Below are 18,267 nucleotides of genomic sequence, written 5' to 3' on the forward strand. Positions count from 1 at the left end.
GGGATTGAAGTGGGCTACAGTCCCACTTTTTTTTTTTTCTTTTTTTAACCCACTGAGCTGTCTCCAAAGGACCACCTATTTCTTTCTCTCTCTTTTTTTTATATGAAGCATAAATATTGTAACAAAGGAGTTTGTGTACAGTATTGAAAATTTACAACTCCTTGTTAAATTCACATTTGCACTTCACCTTTTTAAACAAACATTTATAATGATTATTTTATACAGATATAGATATGTAAATACAACATCCAGTTCAGTGGTCCTTCAGCATTTTTCACTTAAATTTGTTTTTAACATAAAAACAAATTATAATTCCAAAGTCCAGAGTTATTTGAAACTGGAAAATATTTTCTCTAGAAAATATTAAAAATGATAACATTTCCCAATAAGCCCTTTTAAGCCAAATGATAGCTGAATTACACATATAAATATTGATTAGATTCTGGGTTACAAAAGAAACCTATCTTCATCTTTTCAGAGAGCTATGTATTACTTAACTTGTGTGAGATTCTTCCCCTTCACTGTTTGATTTACAACAGACATTTTCCTATAGGCTAATCCATAATCTAAAAAGATTTTAGCCACCAGGAGGTGGTGGCGCACGCCTGTAATCCCAGCACTTGGGAGGCAGAGCCAGGAGGATCTCTGTGAATTCGAGGCCAGCCTGGTCTACAGAGCAAGATCCAGGAAAGGCACCAAAACTACACAGAGAAACCCTATCTCAAAAAACCAAAATAATAATAATAATAATAATAAATTTTATCCTTCATAGACTTTCATTAAACTATACAACAGACTTGAAATTACAACAAGCAACATTTTTCAGCCATGGCCTCTGCATCAGCTCCTGCCTCCAGGTTTCACCCTGTGTGAGTTTATGACCTTGCTGCTTTTTGATGATGAACTCTTATATGGAACTGTGATTTTGGTCATGGTGTTTCATTGAAGCAATAGTCACTTTAACTATAACAGCAAACTTCCCATGGTTATAGCAAGTACCTGAGAAAATCAGTTTACAGAGAAAATGTGTGTTAGAGGTTGCAGCCCGTGGTCGTTAGTCCTGTTGCTTGGGTAAGTGCAGGGGTCTCATAATCCCCCCGAGGGTGTACCACCAATGATCTTAACGCCTTCTGCTAGACCCCACCTCCTAAAGTTTCCACCATCTCTTAGGTACATCAGTCTTGGGAGGAAGCCTTCAACACAAGGGTCCTTGGGGGACATTCTACATCTTTTTGTTTGTTGTTTTTTTTGAGATGGGGTCTCTCTGTGTAGCTTTGTGCCTTTCCTGGAACTCACTTGGTAGACCAGGCTGGCCTCAAACTCACAGAGATCCATCTGGCTCTGCCTCCCAAGTGCTGGGATTACAGGCCTGCACCACCACCGCCCAGCCATACATCTAAACTGTAAGGCTGGGAGTGAAGTGCAGAGCTAAGACACTCTGAAAGTGAACTAACCATGCTGGTCTTTAGAGAAACACATCACTTACTTTTATTTTTAAAAGAACTTAAAAATATTAGCATTTTTATACATAACTTTTTTTTGGTCATATTTGAATTTTTAACAAAAAAAAAAAAAATTGTCCCCTAAGGGGGAAAACGTTGTACATGAGGCAGAAAGAAGAGATGAGTGTGATTAATTACCGAGATTTTCACTGAGGAACTGTATTACTAAGCAAGTGTTTATCACCCTCTGAAATTTTATGACATTTAACAAATCCTCCCAAGATTGCCAAGTATTTGCTGCTCAAAGAGTCAGTGCTGCAGCCGTTTAAAATTCAGAACCGGGTTTTATTTCGTTTCTTTTTTCAAATCAAGCACAGAATTTGGGCACTCCTCGGCCTTGAGTGAGGATAAAATAAGACTGGGAATGGATTTTTCTTCCTAGCTCACCATCCAAAAGTCTGTAATAGGAAGAAATATAAACCACTTCCTATTCCTACTTCAGAATTGAAAGTCATCACAAAAATGATTGGCAGAGAACAGTCATTTCATTGTGCAGGATGTGGGGCATGTGTTCAGGCAGATCACAGTTCAAGGGGCTGGCCTCTGCCCTACAGTGTCTGGAGCTCAGCTGGGGAAACCAGGTGTCAGGAGGCAGAAGGGGCCAGTGTTTACAGTCATATGCCTGGCAGTCTACACCGTCCAAAATCCCAGCTGTGTCTACCAGCTGTATCTGCATGTGGCCTTTAACTGTGTTTATTGTGGTGGTTTGAAAAGGAATGTCCCCCATAGACTCATGTGTTTGAATACTTGGTCTGTAGGGAGTGACACTTATTAGGAGGTGTGGCCTTATTGGAGTAGGTGTGGTTTTGTTGGAGGAAATGTATCACTAGGCTTTGAGGTTTAAAATGCTCAAGCCATGCCTAGTGGCTCACAGTTCACTTCCTGCTGCCAGAGGATCAAGATGTAGAGCTCTCAACTACTCTCCACCACCATGTCTGCCTGCATGCCACCATGCTTCCTGCCCTGACAAAAATGGACTAAACCTCTGAACTGTATACACAATGGAGTATTACTTGTCTGTTAAAAACAATGACATCATGAAATTTGCAGGCAAATGGATGGAACTAGAAAAGATCATCCCGAGCAAAGTAACCCAGACCCAGAAAGATAAAAAGGTATGTACTCACTTATAGGTGGATATTAGCCACATAGTAAAGGATAACCAGGCTATAATCCACAGACCCAAAGACGCTAAATAACAAGGAGGGCTCAAGGAGGGATACATGAATCTCACCGTGAAGGTAAAATAGATTGGACATCACAGGAGGATGAGGGGAGGGGTCTGGATTGAGGGGTGGGCATGGGACCAGGAGGGATCAGGTAGCAGGAGGATGAAGGGGGAGTCCTAGGAAAGACGAATCTCTGGGATGAGCTCTAGTGCAAGGGGAACGCCCAGAAATCAATGAGGGTGACCTTCGGTAACACGCCTAGCAATGGCAGATATGGAGCCTGAACCCGCCATCTCTTGTAACTCGGCAAGACTTCTAAAAGAGGGATTGGGACTCCAACCGAGCTATAAAACTTCAGATGTACAATTGCCTGCAAGGGACGCTGGGACAAAGGTGGCTGAGAAATTACTGGAGTGGCCAGCCAATGCCTGCTCCAGCTTGAGACCCATACCATGAGAGGCAGCACACCTTGGCACTGCCTGGAGGCCCAGGACCCAGAGGCTGGACAGCCAGAGACCCGAGATAGAACCAAATGTGACTGGAGAAAAAGAAAAAAGGTAATTAAAGGATTACTAATGATATTCTGCTATACTCATAGATTGGAGCCTAGCCCAATTGTCACCCGAGAGGCTTCACCCAGCAAATGATGGAAACAGATGCAGATACCCACAGCCAAACATTAGGTGGACCTCAGGGAATCCTGTGGAACAGGGGGAGTTTGAAAGAAAATGGCATCCAAAGAGAGTGGCACTATTAGGAGGCGTGGCCTCGTTGAAGGAAGTGTGTCACTGTGGGTGTGGGCTTTGAGGTCTCCTATGCTGAAGCTACTCCCATTGAGACAGTCCACTTCTTGTTGCCTTCTGATCAAGATGTAGTCAGCACCATGTCTGCCTGCAGGGTGCCATGCTCCCTGCCATGATGATAATGGACTGAATCTCTGAACTGTAAGCCACCACCTCAATTAAATGTTTTCCTTTATAAGAATTGCTGTGGTCATGGTGTCTATTCACAGCATTAGAAACCCTAACCAAGAGGGGGTAAAGGATTATAGAGACAGAGGGACTAAGGACACCACAAGAAAACCCACAGAATCAACCAACCTGGGCTCACAGAGACTCTGCTAATCAGAGAACTTGCATGGGACTGACCTAGGTAGGCCCTCTGCACATATGTTCCAGTTGTGAAACTCGGTCCTCTTGTGGGACTTAAGAGAGGGAGCAGGGGCTGTCTCAGACTCTGTTACCTGCTTTTGGGCCCCTTTCTCCGGCTGGGTTGCCTCATCCAGCCTTAATAGGAGAGGAGGTGCCTGCTCTTACAGCAACTTGACCTGCCATGGCTGTCTGATACCCATGGGAGGCCTGCTTTTCTTCTGAAGAGAAAGGAGGAGGAATGGATGGGGTGGGAGGCAGACTGCCAGGGAGAGGTACTGAGAGGAAGGAGGAAGGAGGAAGGAGGAAGTGTGATTGGACTGTGAAAAAATTAATTAGTTAATAAAAACAAGCAACAACAAAACCCTCTGAACCGTAAGCCAGCCCCAATGAAATGTTTCCCTTTATAAGAGTTGCTGTGGTCATGGTGTCTCTTCACAGAAATAAAACCCTAACTAAAACATTTATTTATTCTTATTTTATGCGTAAGAGTCTGCTTGCATGTGTGTCATGCCCCACATACTCTGAGAGGCCAGGACTTAGAGAGGGTGGTTTCTGGAATCAAACCCAGGTCTTCTGGAAAGTATCCAGTGCTCTTAACTGCTAAGCTGCCTCTCCAGCCCCTTCATTGTTTTTTTGTTTGTTTGTTTTTGTTTTTTGTTTTGTGTGTGTGTGTGTGTGTGTGTTTTGTTGTTTGTTTGTTTTTGAGGCAGGGTGTCACTGTGGAGCCCTGGATGACACCTAGACTGACCTCAAACTTGCTATGTAGGCTGGCGTCAAAAGTGAAACCTTCCTGCATGTATCTCCCGAACACCGAGGTGACAGACAGACCTTGCAGCACCCAGCCTGGGATTCTGACTGAGGTGTACACCTCTGGAGCCCTTAATTTCCTCAACTACAAGATGAAGGGTTGTCCTTGGTGGGCTCCCCAAGGCCTTTACAGAACTACGGTTTTTGTTTCTTCCTGCAAATGTGCCATTCAAAATGTTCGGATTCTAGACTGCATTTACAACCAAAATGTATCTGAGAGGAAGTTTTTGTGGCACACACAGCCATCTAGGACAGTGAAGTAAAAACACATGCAGTCTCAGTCCTTCGATTCTGTTCCGTCTCATTATTATTAAAAACACTACATAGCTGTCATTCATCAAGGACACTGATGCTATTTCTTAGTCTCCCTTGTTGTCCATGCTCACAGGGTTAACCTTGTATGGTGGTGATGGTGTTCTGGCATCTGGCTGTTGTGAATCTGGCTGGTCATGAACAATGGGTCCTTGGCCCCCTTTAATCCCAGGAAGCAGAAGTGGGCTCTGAGTTCTAGGCCAACGTGGACTACAAAGGTAATTCCAGGATAGCCAGGGCCACACAGAGAAACGCTGTCTTATCCTCCCACCCCTACCCCATCTGCCCCCCAAAGAACAATGTCAGGAGGGAAGCACATGCATTTTTGCTTGTTAGTGTGTTTGAGACAGGGTCTCACTGTGCAGCCTTGGCTGGCCTGGAACTCATTATGTAGACCAGGCTGCCCTTGAATTCATGGGGATCTGTCTGACTCAGCCTCCTGAGGATTGTGTCACTAAGCTTGGAGGAGCACATGAGCTTTAAGACAAGTGCCGGCCTTTTGAACACAGGGTTCCATGGGCCTGCCCCTGCCCCTGCCCCTTCATCCCTGATGGCATTGCTGAACCACTGACTCAGCCACTGTATGAACATAAACATTGCCATAACCCTGAGACCGTATGACAAATGTTTGTGCACATGTGTGCCATATGAAGTCATGTCTTTGGTTATTTTCAACCAAAATCCGTACTCCTAAGTGGCCCTGAACCTATTTGTTCTTTCTTTAAGCTGATTTTTCTCCTTGATTTTTCTCTATGCTCTTTCTTTCCATCCTAGAGTGGGACATTATTCCTTATTTATGCAGCCCTCCCTAGCGGCCAGCTCTCTTTAATCCAAGGTTCTCCGCTGAGGTCCAGTGGTCTCTAAATACAGCCTCTGTATCTCAGTCCACACTCTACTATCCAGCCAGGATGACATCCTCAGCTTGGGAAGAGCCCTGTCCTACAAGCATGCTAAGCCCCAAGCTTGTTGCTCTTCCCTGCCTCCCTCGGGTGGGTGACTCCCAGGTAAGTTTTGTTACTTCCTAGTCCCTCTGGCAGTTTGAGGTCTCAGCTGCCCACAAAGGCAGTGGCTTAGTAATTTGCCTGCTCTCTCTTCCCATTACAATCTTCCACTTCCCCACCAGACTCTAAACAGCTTGTCCTTGAATCTGAGTCTTCAGGCCTTGTTTTGTGTATTTATGTGCTTTGTGACTGAGTTCAGATATGTTCCTACACAGCAAAGATGATGTGGGTAGGACAGTCTCAACACAGACATACCTTATAGTGAGTCAGGAGAATGGCAAGTTAATCAATCAAACACTAAAGGAAGCTCTGCCTTTGTAAGGACCTCTGAATGGGATGAGTGTGTGGATAAAGATCCTTTCCGAGCCTAAGCCAACTTCAACAAGCTCTTCTGGATATTTTCTGCGTTTTCCAGTGCTGACAAGTCAGCTTAGCCCTAGTAGCCCCCTCTTTGTCATTGCATCACCCTGGGTGTCTGTGGTGGTTTGGATGAAAATGCCCTCAGGCCTGTAGGGAGTTGTTGCTGTTGTTGTTGTTGTTGATTACTCCTTTGGGTGGGGTCCACCCAGCTCCCAAATATATTACACACAGAGGCTTATTCTTAATTATAAATGCCCAGGCTTAGCTTGGATTGTTTCTAGCCACCTTTCCTTAAATTGCCCCATTTATCTTTGGCCTTTGGGCTCTTATCTCTTTCTATTCCTATGTATCTTTCTTTGTTTCTTACTCCATGGATTGCTGTGTAGCTGGCCCCTGATATCCTCCTCCTCTTGCTCCTAGATCTCTCTTTTCTCAGATTTTTCCTTCTACTAATTCTTCCTAGCAGCTCTATCCATCCTTTCTCCTGCCTTGATACTGGCTATTCAGCTCTTTATTAGGCCATCAGATGTTCTAGACAGGCACAGTAACACAGCTTCACAGAGTTAAACAAATTCAACATAAACAAAAGTAACACATCTGAAAATAATATTCCCCGGCACTTGGGAGGCAGAGCCTGGTCTTTAGAGTGAGATCCAGGACAGGCACCAGAACTACATAGAGAAACCCTGTCTCAAAAAAAAAAAAAAAAAAAGAAAGAAAGAAAATATTCCCCCACAGGGAGTAGCTCTATTAGGAGGTGTGACCTTGTTGGAGGAAGTGTGCAACTGGGGGTGGACTTTGAACTTTCAGATGCTCAAGCCAGGCCCAGTGTCTCTTTCTCTTCCTGCTGCCCTGCCTGCCAATCTGGATGTGGAACTCTCAGCTCCCTCTCCAGCACCCTGTCTGCCTGCATGCCACAGTTGCAGGATATTTGATTGCACAGTGACACTGTGAGACTGTTAATAAAGTTTAACCTTGAATTAATATCATAGTTAGGACATTATGACCACAGCAACTCTTATAAATAAAACATTTAATTGAGGTGGCTTGCTTACAGTTTCAGAGGTTCAGTCAATTATCATCATGGCAGGGGACATGGCAGCATGCAAGCAGATGTGGTGCTGGAGCTGAGAGTCCTTACCTCTTGACTCAGAGGCATTAGGAAGTCGACTGACAATCACACTGAGGAAAGCTTGAGAAAAAGAAACCTCACAGCCGGCCCCACAGTGACACACTTTCTCCAATAAGGCCACATCTCCTAATAGTGCCACTCCCTTTGGAGGCCATTTTCTTTCAAACCACCACAATCAGGGGGCAGCATTAGCAATTAGCAGATCTGAATTAGCCATTAGAGATTTGGAGGACCCAGGATATGTGGAGAGAGACACAGGAAGTGGTAGGGAGGAGCTTAGAAAGATTTCTGGGCCCTTTTGGTTCAAGGAAGGCGAGAAGAGGTCTGGTCACTTCTCTGACACTTCTCTGGTCAATCAGGATTTTACTCCAAATAATAAAAAATTTAGATAAATGCTTCATACCACCATGCTTCCTGCCATGACGATAATGGACTAAATCTCCGAACTGTAAGCCAGCCCCAGTTAAATGTTTTCCTTTGTAAGAGTTATTGTGGTCATGGTGTCTCTTCACAGCAATAGAAACCCTGACTAAGAGAGCATTTGAGGAGATACAGTCCTACCCTTGGACTATAGCCCAGGTAGCCTGCCTTTAGCATGAATCCTGTGACGCTGATCTAGCTGCATCCCCTGTCTCTCAAGCCTCGTCTTGGTCATTTTCTCCCCATTAACCTCTTCTCTTCTCCTTAGGTACAGACCTCTGTCCTTTGAAACACTTATCTGCCAAATGTGGTGGTCCACATCTTTACTCCAATGCTTGGGTAGAGGCAGACAGATCTCTGTGGGTTTGAGGCATGTGTGGTCTCCACACTGAGTTCCAGGCTAGTCAGGGCTACACAGTGCACCCTGCCTCAACAGGAATTATCAGTACTAAAAGTGTTTTGCTCACTCTTGTGGGAGCTGGGGAGTCCAAGATCAAGGGACCAGCAGATGCAATGTCTGTGGAGAACATGCATCAAAGATGGCAATTTCAGGCTGTGTCCTCCTCATGTGGCAAAGGAGAGCCTGAGCTCCCTCGAGGTTTGTTTGTTTTTTTAGAAATTACACAAAAGAGAGGTTTTGTTGTTACATTTTCATGTGCATATTTTGTACCTTGCTCATATTACCCTCCATGTTTAGGAGGTTTTGCTACAGCGTTTTCTACTTTCTTCCTACCCCTGTTTTCTCGACTCACAGTCCTCCCACTTTCCCTTGCTTCCTCTGAAGTTAAGCCTTATCTCTCTCTCTGCTGCAAACCCTGGAGTCACTACACCCACCACAACACTGCCATCATGCCTGCCTTACCCTGCTTGAGTAGGTGAATGGTATTTTTTCCTTTCAATAGAAGTGTGCATAGTGTATTAAAGCACAGAACAGACAGGTTTTGTTCACAGTTCACCATCGTTTGAACCAGGGCTGAGTCTAGTCTGACTCACATGTGTCCAAATAGACAAATAAAGGAGAAGAAAACCACAAAAACCAACAAAGACAGAGCCTGCTTTTGGCTGGAAGCCGCCATGTTCACCACAAAGCAGACTTTACAACATAGGATTTAAAACCTAAGGAAGGCAACCTACTTGCCTGGGCTTGGTGAAGCTTGGGGGCTCTTGACCCCACCACAGCTCTTTCTTTCTGCATTCTGGTGATTGTGGTCAAGGATCTCACCAGCCAGAGCAAACAAGCCCTGTTACTCCTCCGGGCTTTTGCTGACCTGGGGCTTGGTTATAGGGAAGTCACCCAGACCACTGCACTCACAGAAGGTGACAAGCCATGTGAGAACCTGTGAGTATAGATACACCCACTCATGTAAATAAAGTCCAGGAAGGAACATCTGACATTTACTTCTTCCTTTTATACTTCACAAATAGCTGGACTTTCCAGGTAGTGTGCACAGAATCACATAAAGAAAAAAAAAAAAAAAAGCGTGCAGTTGCTAAGTAATGGGGTTCCTGAAATCAAGTTGTCAGGATGATAATGCTCTGCTACATGACTCCATGCTTCTTGGCAGCTCTAGGCATTAACAGACTTCACAGGTAAACTATAGAACACTCAATTTCGACTCCAGATTAACAATGATTTATTTCTAGCGTAATCATGTTGCAAATACTGTATTGAGTCTACACAATATATGAGACATATTTATACCAAAACAATGTGTTATTTATCTGAAATTCAAACTACCTAGGAATCCTGCAGTTTTGTTTGCTACGTCTCCCAACATTAACTGCGTATCTTTCTCGCTGTCTTCTGTCAAAGCTGTCCTTGTGCTTGTGAACAACTAGGACTCATTGACAGTCAGGTGATGTAGCTGTAGCAGATCTGGGAGATGTGCAAGCTGGCAACTTCACTTTGGAATATGGTTAGACACTCCAGCCAGCCCAAGACCATACCACCATTCCCACAGCTGGTCTGAGCAGCAGGTTGCCCAACTTGAATTTTTTTTCCCTGAGTAGATGAATGAGACATTGATGGGTCAACCTAGTTGTATATTTTCTTGCTGAGGGTAAATTTGAGCATTATTTTCAAAATCTGTTTTACAGCTTGTGGGTAGTTACATGCCCATAGTCTTGGGCATGTAAACATTTGGTCAATAGTTAGTGCTCTTGCATGGGAAGTCTTAAGAGGTGTGGCCTTGCTGGAGGAAGTGTGTCACTGGAGATGGACCTTGAGAATTTAGAGACATGCACCATTCCCAGTTCACTCTCCTGCCTGTGGTTTTAGGGGGGAGCCCTGAGCTTTAGCCCATTCCTGCTGCCATGTTCTACCATTTGTAGACTCTGATCCTGTGCAGCTGCATCCCAAATAAGCCTTTCCTTCTCTAAGTCGCCTTGGTCGTGGATCAACAAAAGTAACTAAGACAGAAGTTGGTAGCAGGAGTGGAACTCTTGTGGTGACAGACCTGGCAGTGCTGCTTTTCACTTGGGAATGGAGAAGCCTTTGGGTCTTTGGACTAGGAAAGCAGGGCTTAATGGGACATCCTAGTGGAATCCTGGGAGTCAGTGCCTAGGACAATTCCGACTGTGGAGACTCCACTCAAGAGGGTTCAGAGAGAAGCAATATTAGCTAGAAACTGGGTTAGAGACCTGTTCTGTGGTATTTTTGACAAAGATTGTGGCTGCTTTCCACTCATGTCCTAAGAACTTACCTGAGGCTAAGTGTAATGACAATGAACTAGGGGCTGGGGAGATGGCTCAGCGCTTAAAAGCACTTGTCCCTGCAGAGATTCAAAACTGGATCCCAGCACCTACATGGGAACCATAATTCCAGTTCTAGGGGACTCGACACCCTCCTCTGACCTCCAGTTGGCAACAGGAGCACACATATACCCACATACATGCAAAACACCCATACTCCTAGAATAAAATAAACCTTTTCTTAAAAAATTAAAAGTAATGGACTAATATCTTTGGCAGAGGAGATTCTAAGATGCTGTAATAGGGACTCTGTCATATGTTTATTAGTGATCACTCTTATGCAGGTCTACAATGAAAAAGAACAATTAGGGCAGAAAGAAATGAAAAAATATAGACAGTTTTGAAAGAAAAGAACACTAGCAAGCTTGGCATTACAGGGGAGCTTGCATTGATGGAGAGACTGTGACCGTGAGAATATTGTCACCAATAAACAAAGTACTGATCTACATAAGAATAGAAGGGAAGGCACCCTCAGGGGAAGGTCCCACCCAGCTGAGCTCCTGAAAGACAGCAGAAGGCATTTTCTGCTCCTGAAAAGCAGCTGCCATCCAAAGCTGATGCTGATGTGATTCAAAGGAGCCAGGGTCCATCCCAAGTTGGTAGCTGAACTCAGCAGTTTTGTCCACATGGTGCTAGTTTTTAGAGTCATAAAAGATAAGGGGTCATGGGATCTTTCCCCATGGCTTCAGAGGGCTGCCAATGGCAAGACATATATGGCAGTGGTGTCCTTGAAAACCTGAGAGCAAGAGGTCCTGAGAGGCCATTGCATGAAGCTGTGAAAGTGAAACCTGTGTTGCCCTGGAGAGCTATGGGATGTCTGTTAAAGAACTGGCCTAAGGGAGAGCCACCTAAGCCTTCTGACATCGGACATGGAGCTACAGGATTTGGTATTTGACTGCTGGGTTTCTGTCTTGCTTTGGTCCAGTATTTCCTCATTATGCCCCCATTCCTCCCTTTTGGAACAATAATGAGGATTCTGTACCACTTCCTGTTGGAAGTATGTAATTTGCTTTTTGATTTCACAGGGGGTGATAATTAAGAGATTGCTTTGAGTCTCAGAAAGGAGTTGGGATTTAAAACCAGTGTTGTGACTGTGAGAGGCTGATGATGAGTTTGAAGTTGGACTATGTATTCTGCACTGTGATATGGTCACCAGGCCTGTGAGGGCCAGAGCATGGAATGCAGTGGTTTGGATTCGAAAAGTTCCTTATAGTCTCAGGCAGTTGAAACTATAACACTAGGTTCGCAGTTGGTGGAACTGTTTTAGGAAGGATAAGGAGGTGTGACCTTGCTGGGAGAAGTATGTCATAGAGGTGGAAAAGACTCACGCCATTTCCAGTTCATTCTCTTTGCTTTGTGCTTGTGGTTCAAGACATAAGCCCTCAGCCTCCAGCTCCTATTGCCTCATCTACAACCACCATCATGAAAGCTAACCTCTGGAACCTTAGGCCCAAATAAATCCTTCTTTCTGTGAGTTACCATGGTCATAGTACTCTATCACAGCTTCTTTATCTTAGAATAGTTTATTTTGTCATGTTTATGATAAATATTAGTAAAACAAAACCCATCACATCCAGGCTGGGCAAGGCAACCCAGCAGAAGGAAAAGAACCCCAAGAGAAGGCACATGTGGTGATATATTGTGTACCCTAATAAACTTGCCTGAGGACCAGAGGACAGAGCCAGCCACTGGATTAGACATAGAGGTCAGGCAGTGGTGGCACACACCATTAACCCTAGGACTTGAGATCTCATGTCTTTGCTTGGGAAGCACACACACCTTTAATCCCAAGAAGTAATATGGCAGGGCAGAGAAGAGGTGTGAGGAAACAGAAATTCACTCTCTTTAGGCTGGGAATTTCATAGAGGTAAGATCTAGTGGCTGTCTGTTCTGCTTCCTTGATCATCTTTCAGCTTCCACCCTGATATCTGGACCAGGGTTTTTTATTAAAAGACCATCTAAGATTTGAACAACAGGCACGAGAATCAGAGACCTACTTGTTCACACACTCAGGGGTCCCATAAAAATATTAAGCTGAAGTTTATAATATATACTCAGAGGACCTGGTAGTATAATATATACTCACAGGACCTTGCAGGCCCTGTGTATGCTGCCTCAGTCTCTGTGAGCTCATATGGGCTCTGCTTGGTTGATGCAGAGGGCCTTAGTTTTCCTGGTGTCCTCCATCCCCACTGGCTCTTATACTATTTCCACCTCTTCTTCCACAATGTGCTCCTATTTCATTTAACAATTAACAAACACACCCTGTCATACCACTTTATGTGGATTTCCACTCTTGGTGTATTTTCTCTCATTATACACTTGGGTTTGGTTGCCTTTTATGCATTTGATATAGTTAATGTCTATATTTTTCTCTTATTGGCACTTATAAAATAACAATACACATACTTCTTTTCATTATGTCTTTGCATATGTGTTCTGTTTCACTGTCAGTATCACTATGCATATGACAGAAAGGAACATGTAACCATGGTCTTGAAAATTCTTGGCTATCTTTCACCTCTGTCCTAATCTTTTAAATTTTATATATTTATTTTGAGACAGGATGTCTCTATGTATCTCTATCCTGAAATTTGTTTGGCTTAAAAATGATAGAAATCCACCTGCCTCTACCTCTCGAGTACTGAAATTAAAGTTGTACATTGCCATGGCCAACTCTTAAAAACTTTTAATTTCTATTTCAGTGATCTGATTTCCTCACTTATTTTTTTTGTTGCTCTTTCTATATTCCTTTATTCCTTGTTTAATCTTCTGATTTATCATTATTTTTGTATGATCCCCGCCCCCCCCACCTTTTGGTTATGTTTGGGTTTGTCTTGCCATTTTGGACCTGAGGGTCCGTGTTTCTCTTGTTTTTCCTTTCTTCATAGATGCCTTTTCCTTTTTTCTTAGTTACTTTCCTATTGATGTGATGAGGTACCATGACTAAGGTAACTTATAGAAGAAAATGTTTATTTGAAGCTTATAGTTCCAGGAGGTGAGTCTATGACCACTGTGGTGTGGAGCATGGCCACAGGTGGGGAGGCATGGCACTGGAGTAGCAGCTGACAGCTCACATTCTGAGACACATGCATGAAGCAGAGAGAGCTGAAAATGGTGTGAGTCTTTTGAAACTTCAAAGCCCACCCTCAGTGTTGGACACCTCCTCCAAGAAAGCCACACCTCCTAATCCTTCCCAAACAGTTCCACCACCTGGGGATCAAGTGTTCAAATACATGACATATAGGGGCCATTCTCATTCAGACCACCACATCTTAATATTTTAAATAAAGACAGCTTATAAATCAGTAAGAAGTGTGAATATCTCAGTAGCCAAAAAATATGAGCAGCTATTTCAATAAGAAAAGGTCTGGCAAGATGGCTTAAGTAGGTAAAGGTACTTGTCATCAAGACTGACATCCTGAGTTCTGTCCCTGGAACTTACACAGCAGAAGGAAAGAACCAACTCTTTTTTTAAAAAATAATTTTATTTATTTTTATGTTATGTTCATTGGTGTTTTACCTGGATGTATGTCTGTGTGAGGGTATTGGATTCTGGAGTTATAGACCATGTGAGCTGCCATGTGGATGCTGGGAATTGAACCCAGGTGCTGTGGGATGTTCTGTATGTTTCGTGTGTTGCTCTGGCTGATTAATAAATAAAACACTGATTGGCCAGTAGCCAGGCAGGAAGTATGGGCGGGACAAGGAGAGAAGAGAATTCTGGGAAGTGGAAGGCTGAGGTAGAGAGACACTGCCAGTCACCAGCCACCATGACAAGCGAGATGTAAGGTACCAGTAAGCCATGAGCCACATGGCAACTCATAGATTAATAGAAATGGGTTAATTTAAGATAGAAGAACAGCTATCAAGAAGCCTGAGCCATTAGGCCAAATAGTTTAAATAATATAAGCATCTTGTGTGTTTATTTTATAAGTGGGCTGTTGGACTGCCGGGGGTTGGCAGGACCTGGAGAGAAAACTCTAGCTATACCAAGGTCCTCTGGAAGAGCAGTCAGTGCTCTTAACCACTGAGCCATCTCTCTAGACCCAAGAACCAACTCTTGCAAGTTGTTCTCTGACCTCTGTACTGGCTGGTTTTGTGTGCCAACTTGACATAAGCTAGAGTCATAAGGGTGGAAGGAAGCTCTATTGAGGAAATGCCTCCATGAGATCCAGATCTAAGGCATTTTCTCAATTAGTGATTGATGGGGGAGGGCCCAGCCCATGGTGGGTGGAGCCATCCCTGGACTGGTGGTCCTGGGTGCTATAAGAAAGCAGGCTGAGCAAGCTGTGAGGAGCAAGTCAGTAAGCTGCACCTCCCCATGGCCTCTACATCAGCTCCTGCCTCCAGGAAACTGCCCTGATTTCCTTCAGTGGTGAATAGCGATGTAGAAGTGTAAGCCAAATAAACCCTTTCTTTCCCAACTTGCTTTTTGGTCATGGTGTTTCATCACAGCAATAGAAACCTTAACTAAGACACCTCCATACATGCCCCTAAACAAATAAATGCTAAAAAAAAATAACATATGTTAATTTCTACTTATACATAAATATGACATGATTTCTGCTCCATCATCTTATGGCACAGCAAGTTTCTTTAAAACATTGTCATTGTTAGGGTTTCTATTGCTATGAAGAGACACCATGCCCACAGAAACTCTTATAAAGGAAGGTGTACCAGAGAACTGCTGGTCCTCTCATTCCCTGAATGTCTAATCTGAGGTAGGGAATAGTCCTTTAAGACAGTGGTTCTCAACCTGTTGGGCACGACCCCTCTATGGGTTGAATGATCTTTTCACAGGGGTCACTTGATCTTGAAGTTCAAGCTTATGCTTTTGTTTGCATGAATAGAGACTTTGGTGCATTTTAAGGTGTGGGATGCCTCCATTGCTTAAGTTTACTTCAGGAGAGGCGGGTACTCCACAGTGATGGACCAGAGACAGAAAGTCATGCATTCATCACATCAGTTTATGTCCCTATGTAAAGTTAACATTTGTGCCTCAACAATCTACACACGCAAATGCTAGGAGTCAGAGCTCATTTTACTTTATGCCGGGGTCCTTTGGTTAGTTTCTGAATCCCTGCATGTATGTGGGTAGGTGAAATCCAAATGTGGTCATGAATGCTCTTGATTGAGTACTTTTATTCAGCAAAACTTAATGACTGGATTAAAAACAAAGCTTTTTTCTTATGAAAGGGAATAAAGTTTAATCATTACTGTTTTTTAGATCTCTTCCCCATTTCCCCCCCCCCCCCCACACAAGTAAAGCTTATTTAAACAGGCACAAACACACAATTAACAGTTTCCATACCCTCCCCAAGTCCCAAGGAAATGATGGAGGGTAATTTTAACAAAAGGTGTAAACAACGAACACAAAAACAAAAAGAATAGGAGTGGTATCAGACACGTTCACTGCACTTTTGGAGGCTGTAAGCAAAATGGGAGCTGGCTGGGTTAGCGAGGTGGAGAGAGGACTCAGAAGTCTAAACATTTCCCGATGGAGAATCAAGAAGCCAAGACGATGAGGCCGGGGGATGGGAGAAGGCAGCAGACAGGCGAGGTCGGTAACGGGAGGGTTCAAAGCTGGTACGCGGCACGGCCCATCCCTGCTTGCATCTCTCTACATCACTGACAGGTCCACCGTGGGCAAGCATCCAGAGTCTGGGATGCTGGGGCCGCGGAAGGAGAGAGAACTAAGTGATCTGGGCTGGAAAGGCAGATGAAGTCCAACGATGCCCAGCGCAGTGTGCCCGTCCCTCACACTTCCCCATGGAGCCATCCACCACCATGCCCGCACACGTGCACTGCACCTGGCCTGCAAGGGGTGTGGCGTGGCATCATCCCACTGGCAGGAGGCATCATCATCATCCGACCCTGCCCTCTCCTCACGGCTCCTCCTCCTCCCGGCCCCTGTCTGACTCTCGCGAGACTTGGGTCTGCCCAAGCTGGGAAGGAGACAATATGGTGGGCGAAGGCTGAGTGGGGCCAGGCCTTTGGAGTTCCTCAGCGTGTCTCAGGAGGATCCCCCGGGCTCCCGCCGCTGTCCCTGGGGAGGGGGCAGGAGAAGGGAGAAGCGACCCGGGGTGGGCAGCCAGAGGAGAGCTGGGGGACCTCGTGAAGGCCGGGAGGAGACGGAAGTAGGCCCGAGAGGAAGTGACTTCCATCCACGCGGAGGAGCGGAAGCCGAGAGGCAGGGGGAACTTCCGGGAGCACCTGAGTGGGCCGCCGGGTGAACTCGCTGGCCTGGGACCTAGCGGGACAGGCCCGAGGCCCCCGAGTGCCCGGGGAGGCCCTGGACGGGCCCCCGGTGCCGATGCTGGGCGACTTGGAAAGGACCTGGGACCGGAAGCTGCAGTGCCCGTACTGCAGCTACGCCAGCCAGAGGACGGAGCGGCTGGTCGAGCACACCCGGATCCACACGGGCGAGAAGCCGCACCGGTGCCACCTCTGCCCCTTCGCCTCCGCCTACGAGCGCTACCTCGAAGCCCACATGCGCTCGCACACGGGAGAGAAGCCGTACAAGTGTGAACTGTGCGCCTATCGCTGCAACTACAGGAGCAACCTGTCCCACCATCGAAGGCGCAGGCACAAGCCGTTGCCGCTGACCGGGCCCCGGGCCGCCTCCTTCACCAGCATGAAAACGTGGGGGGACCTGCAGAGTAAAAACAACGCGGAGGATGGCAAACGAGGGCTGCTCATCACCTTAGGTCCACCCTCTGTGGTCGTTCAGAAACCAGACTACCCCAGTGATTTTATGCACAAGGTCCCCAGTGTTCAGAATGACTTCTACGACCGCATGGATAAAGCTTCGGTGTGCGGACTGCCGAGGGACCCTGAAGAACTCTTGCTTGTGGACAATGCTTTGAATCAGATGTCTACTCTCGGGGGATGCTTGTCTAGGTTGCCACCCGAGCACCAAAACCTGGCCTCCGCTGATGGAGACTCCAGCCTGGAGGAAAACCTTTTCATGATTCAACAGCTCTCTGCCCAAGGGAGTGCCCCACAGAGCTCCCCCATAGCCCTGGAGCCTCCTCTCCCACCATTTAGTCAGAGGGACTGCAGTCCATTTGCAGGGCCCAGCAGCCAGCCAAGTGACTGCACCAGCACCCCCATCTTTGGAAACAGCCAGCCTAGCACTCCGGCCCTAACTTTGCCGATGGAGGACCCTCAGCTTCTCTACCATTGCCAGCACTGTGACATGTACTTTGTAGACAATGTCCTTTACACTATTCATATGGGATGCCATGGGTATGACAATCCTTTTCAGTGTAACATATGTGGACACAATTGTAAAAACAAGTACGATTTTGCCTGTCATTTTGCAAGAGGCCAACATAACTAGAGCTGAGAACAACCAACCTTATCTTTACCCAGTTTAGCCTTTGGGGTGGAAACTGCTGCCCTCCTGCATTCACCCTCTCTCCCCCCCCCCCCCCCCCGTTTTTTTTTTTTTTTTTTTTATTATAAAATCTGATCTGATCAAGGTTATTTAGACACTAGAATATTTACCTCTTTCAGCAAGTCGTGTGAGAATTGAAGTCCAATCATAATCTTACCAGGTGTTTAGTTAAAAATTTTCCCTATTTATGGCAATTTAAGCTTTAAAGATTGTTCACACTTGCCCTGGCCAGCAGGGTCTTCTTCAACAGGGACCTAAAG

At 45.4% G+C, this 18,267-nt stretch overlaps 1 protein-coding gene across 1 annotated transcript; it reads left to right on the top strand.

The window, feature by feature from the left end:
- The first annotated feature begins 16,921 nt into the window (after positions 1-16,921).
- LOC118597676 (zinc finger protein Pegasus-like) lies at positions 16,922-17,950 on the top strand. The gene has a single exon (XM_036209304.1). It carries the CDS (start codon positions 16,922-16,924, stop codon positions 17,948-17,950), a length of 1,029 nt encoding a protein of 342 aa, XP_036065197.1.
- Positions 17,951-18,267: the final 317 nt, after the last annotated feature.

This window comes from Onychomys torridus, chromosome 17 (genome assembly GCF_903995425.1).
Source record: "Onychomys torridus chromosome 17, mOncTor1.1, whole genome shotgun sequence".
Classification (NCBI taxonomy): domain Eukaryota; kingdom Metazoa; phylum Chordata; class Mammalia; order Rodentia; family Cricetidae; genus Onychomys; species Onychomys torridus.

Excerpts from the sequence above, each read along its gene's own strand:
- LOC118597676 (XM_036209304.1), top strand. The coding sequence starts at position 16,922 with ATGCTGGGCGACTTGGAAAGGACCTGGGACCGGAAGCTGCAGTGCCCG.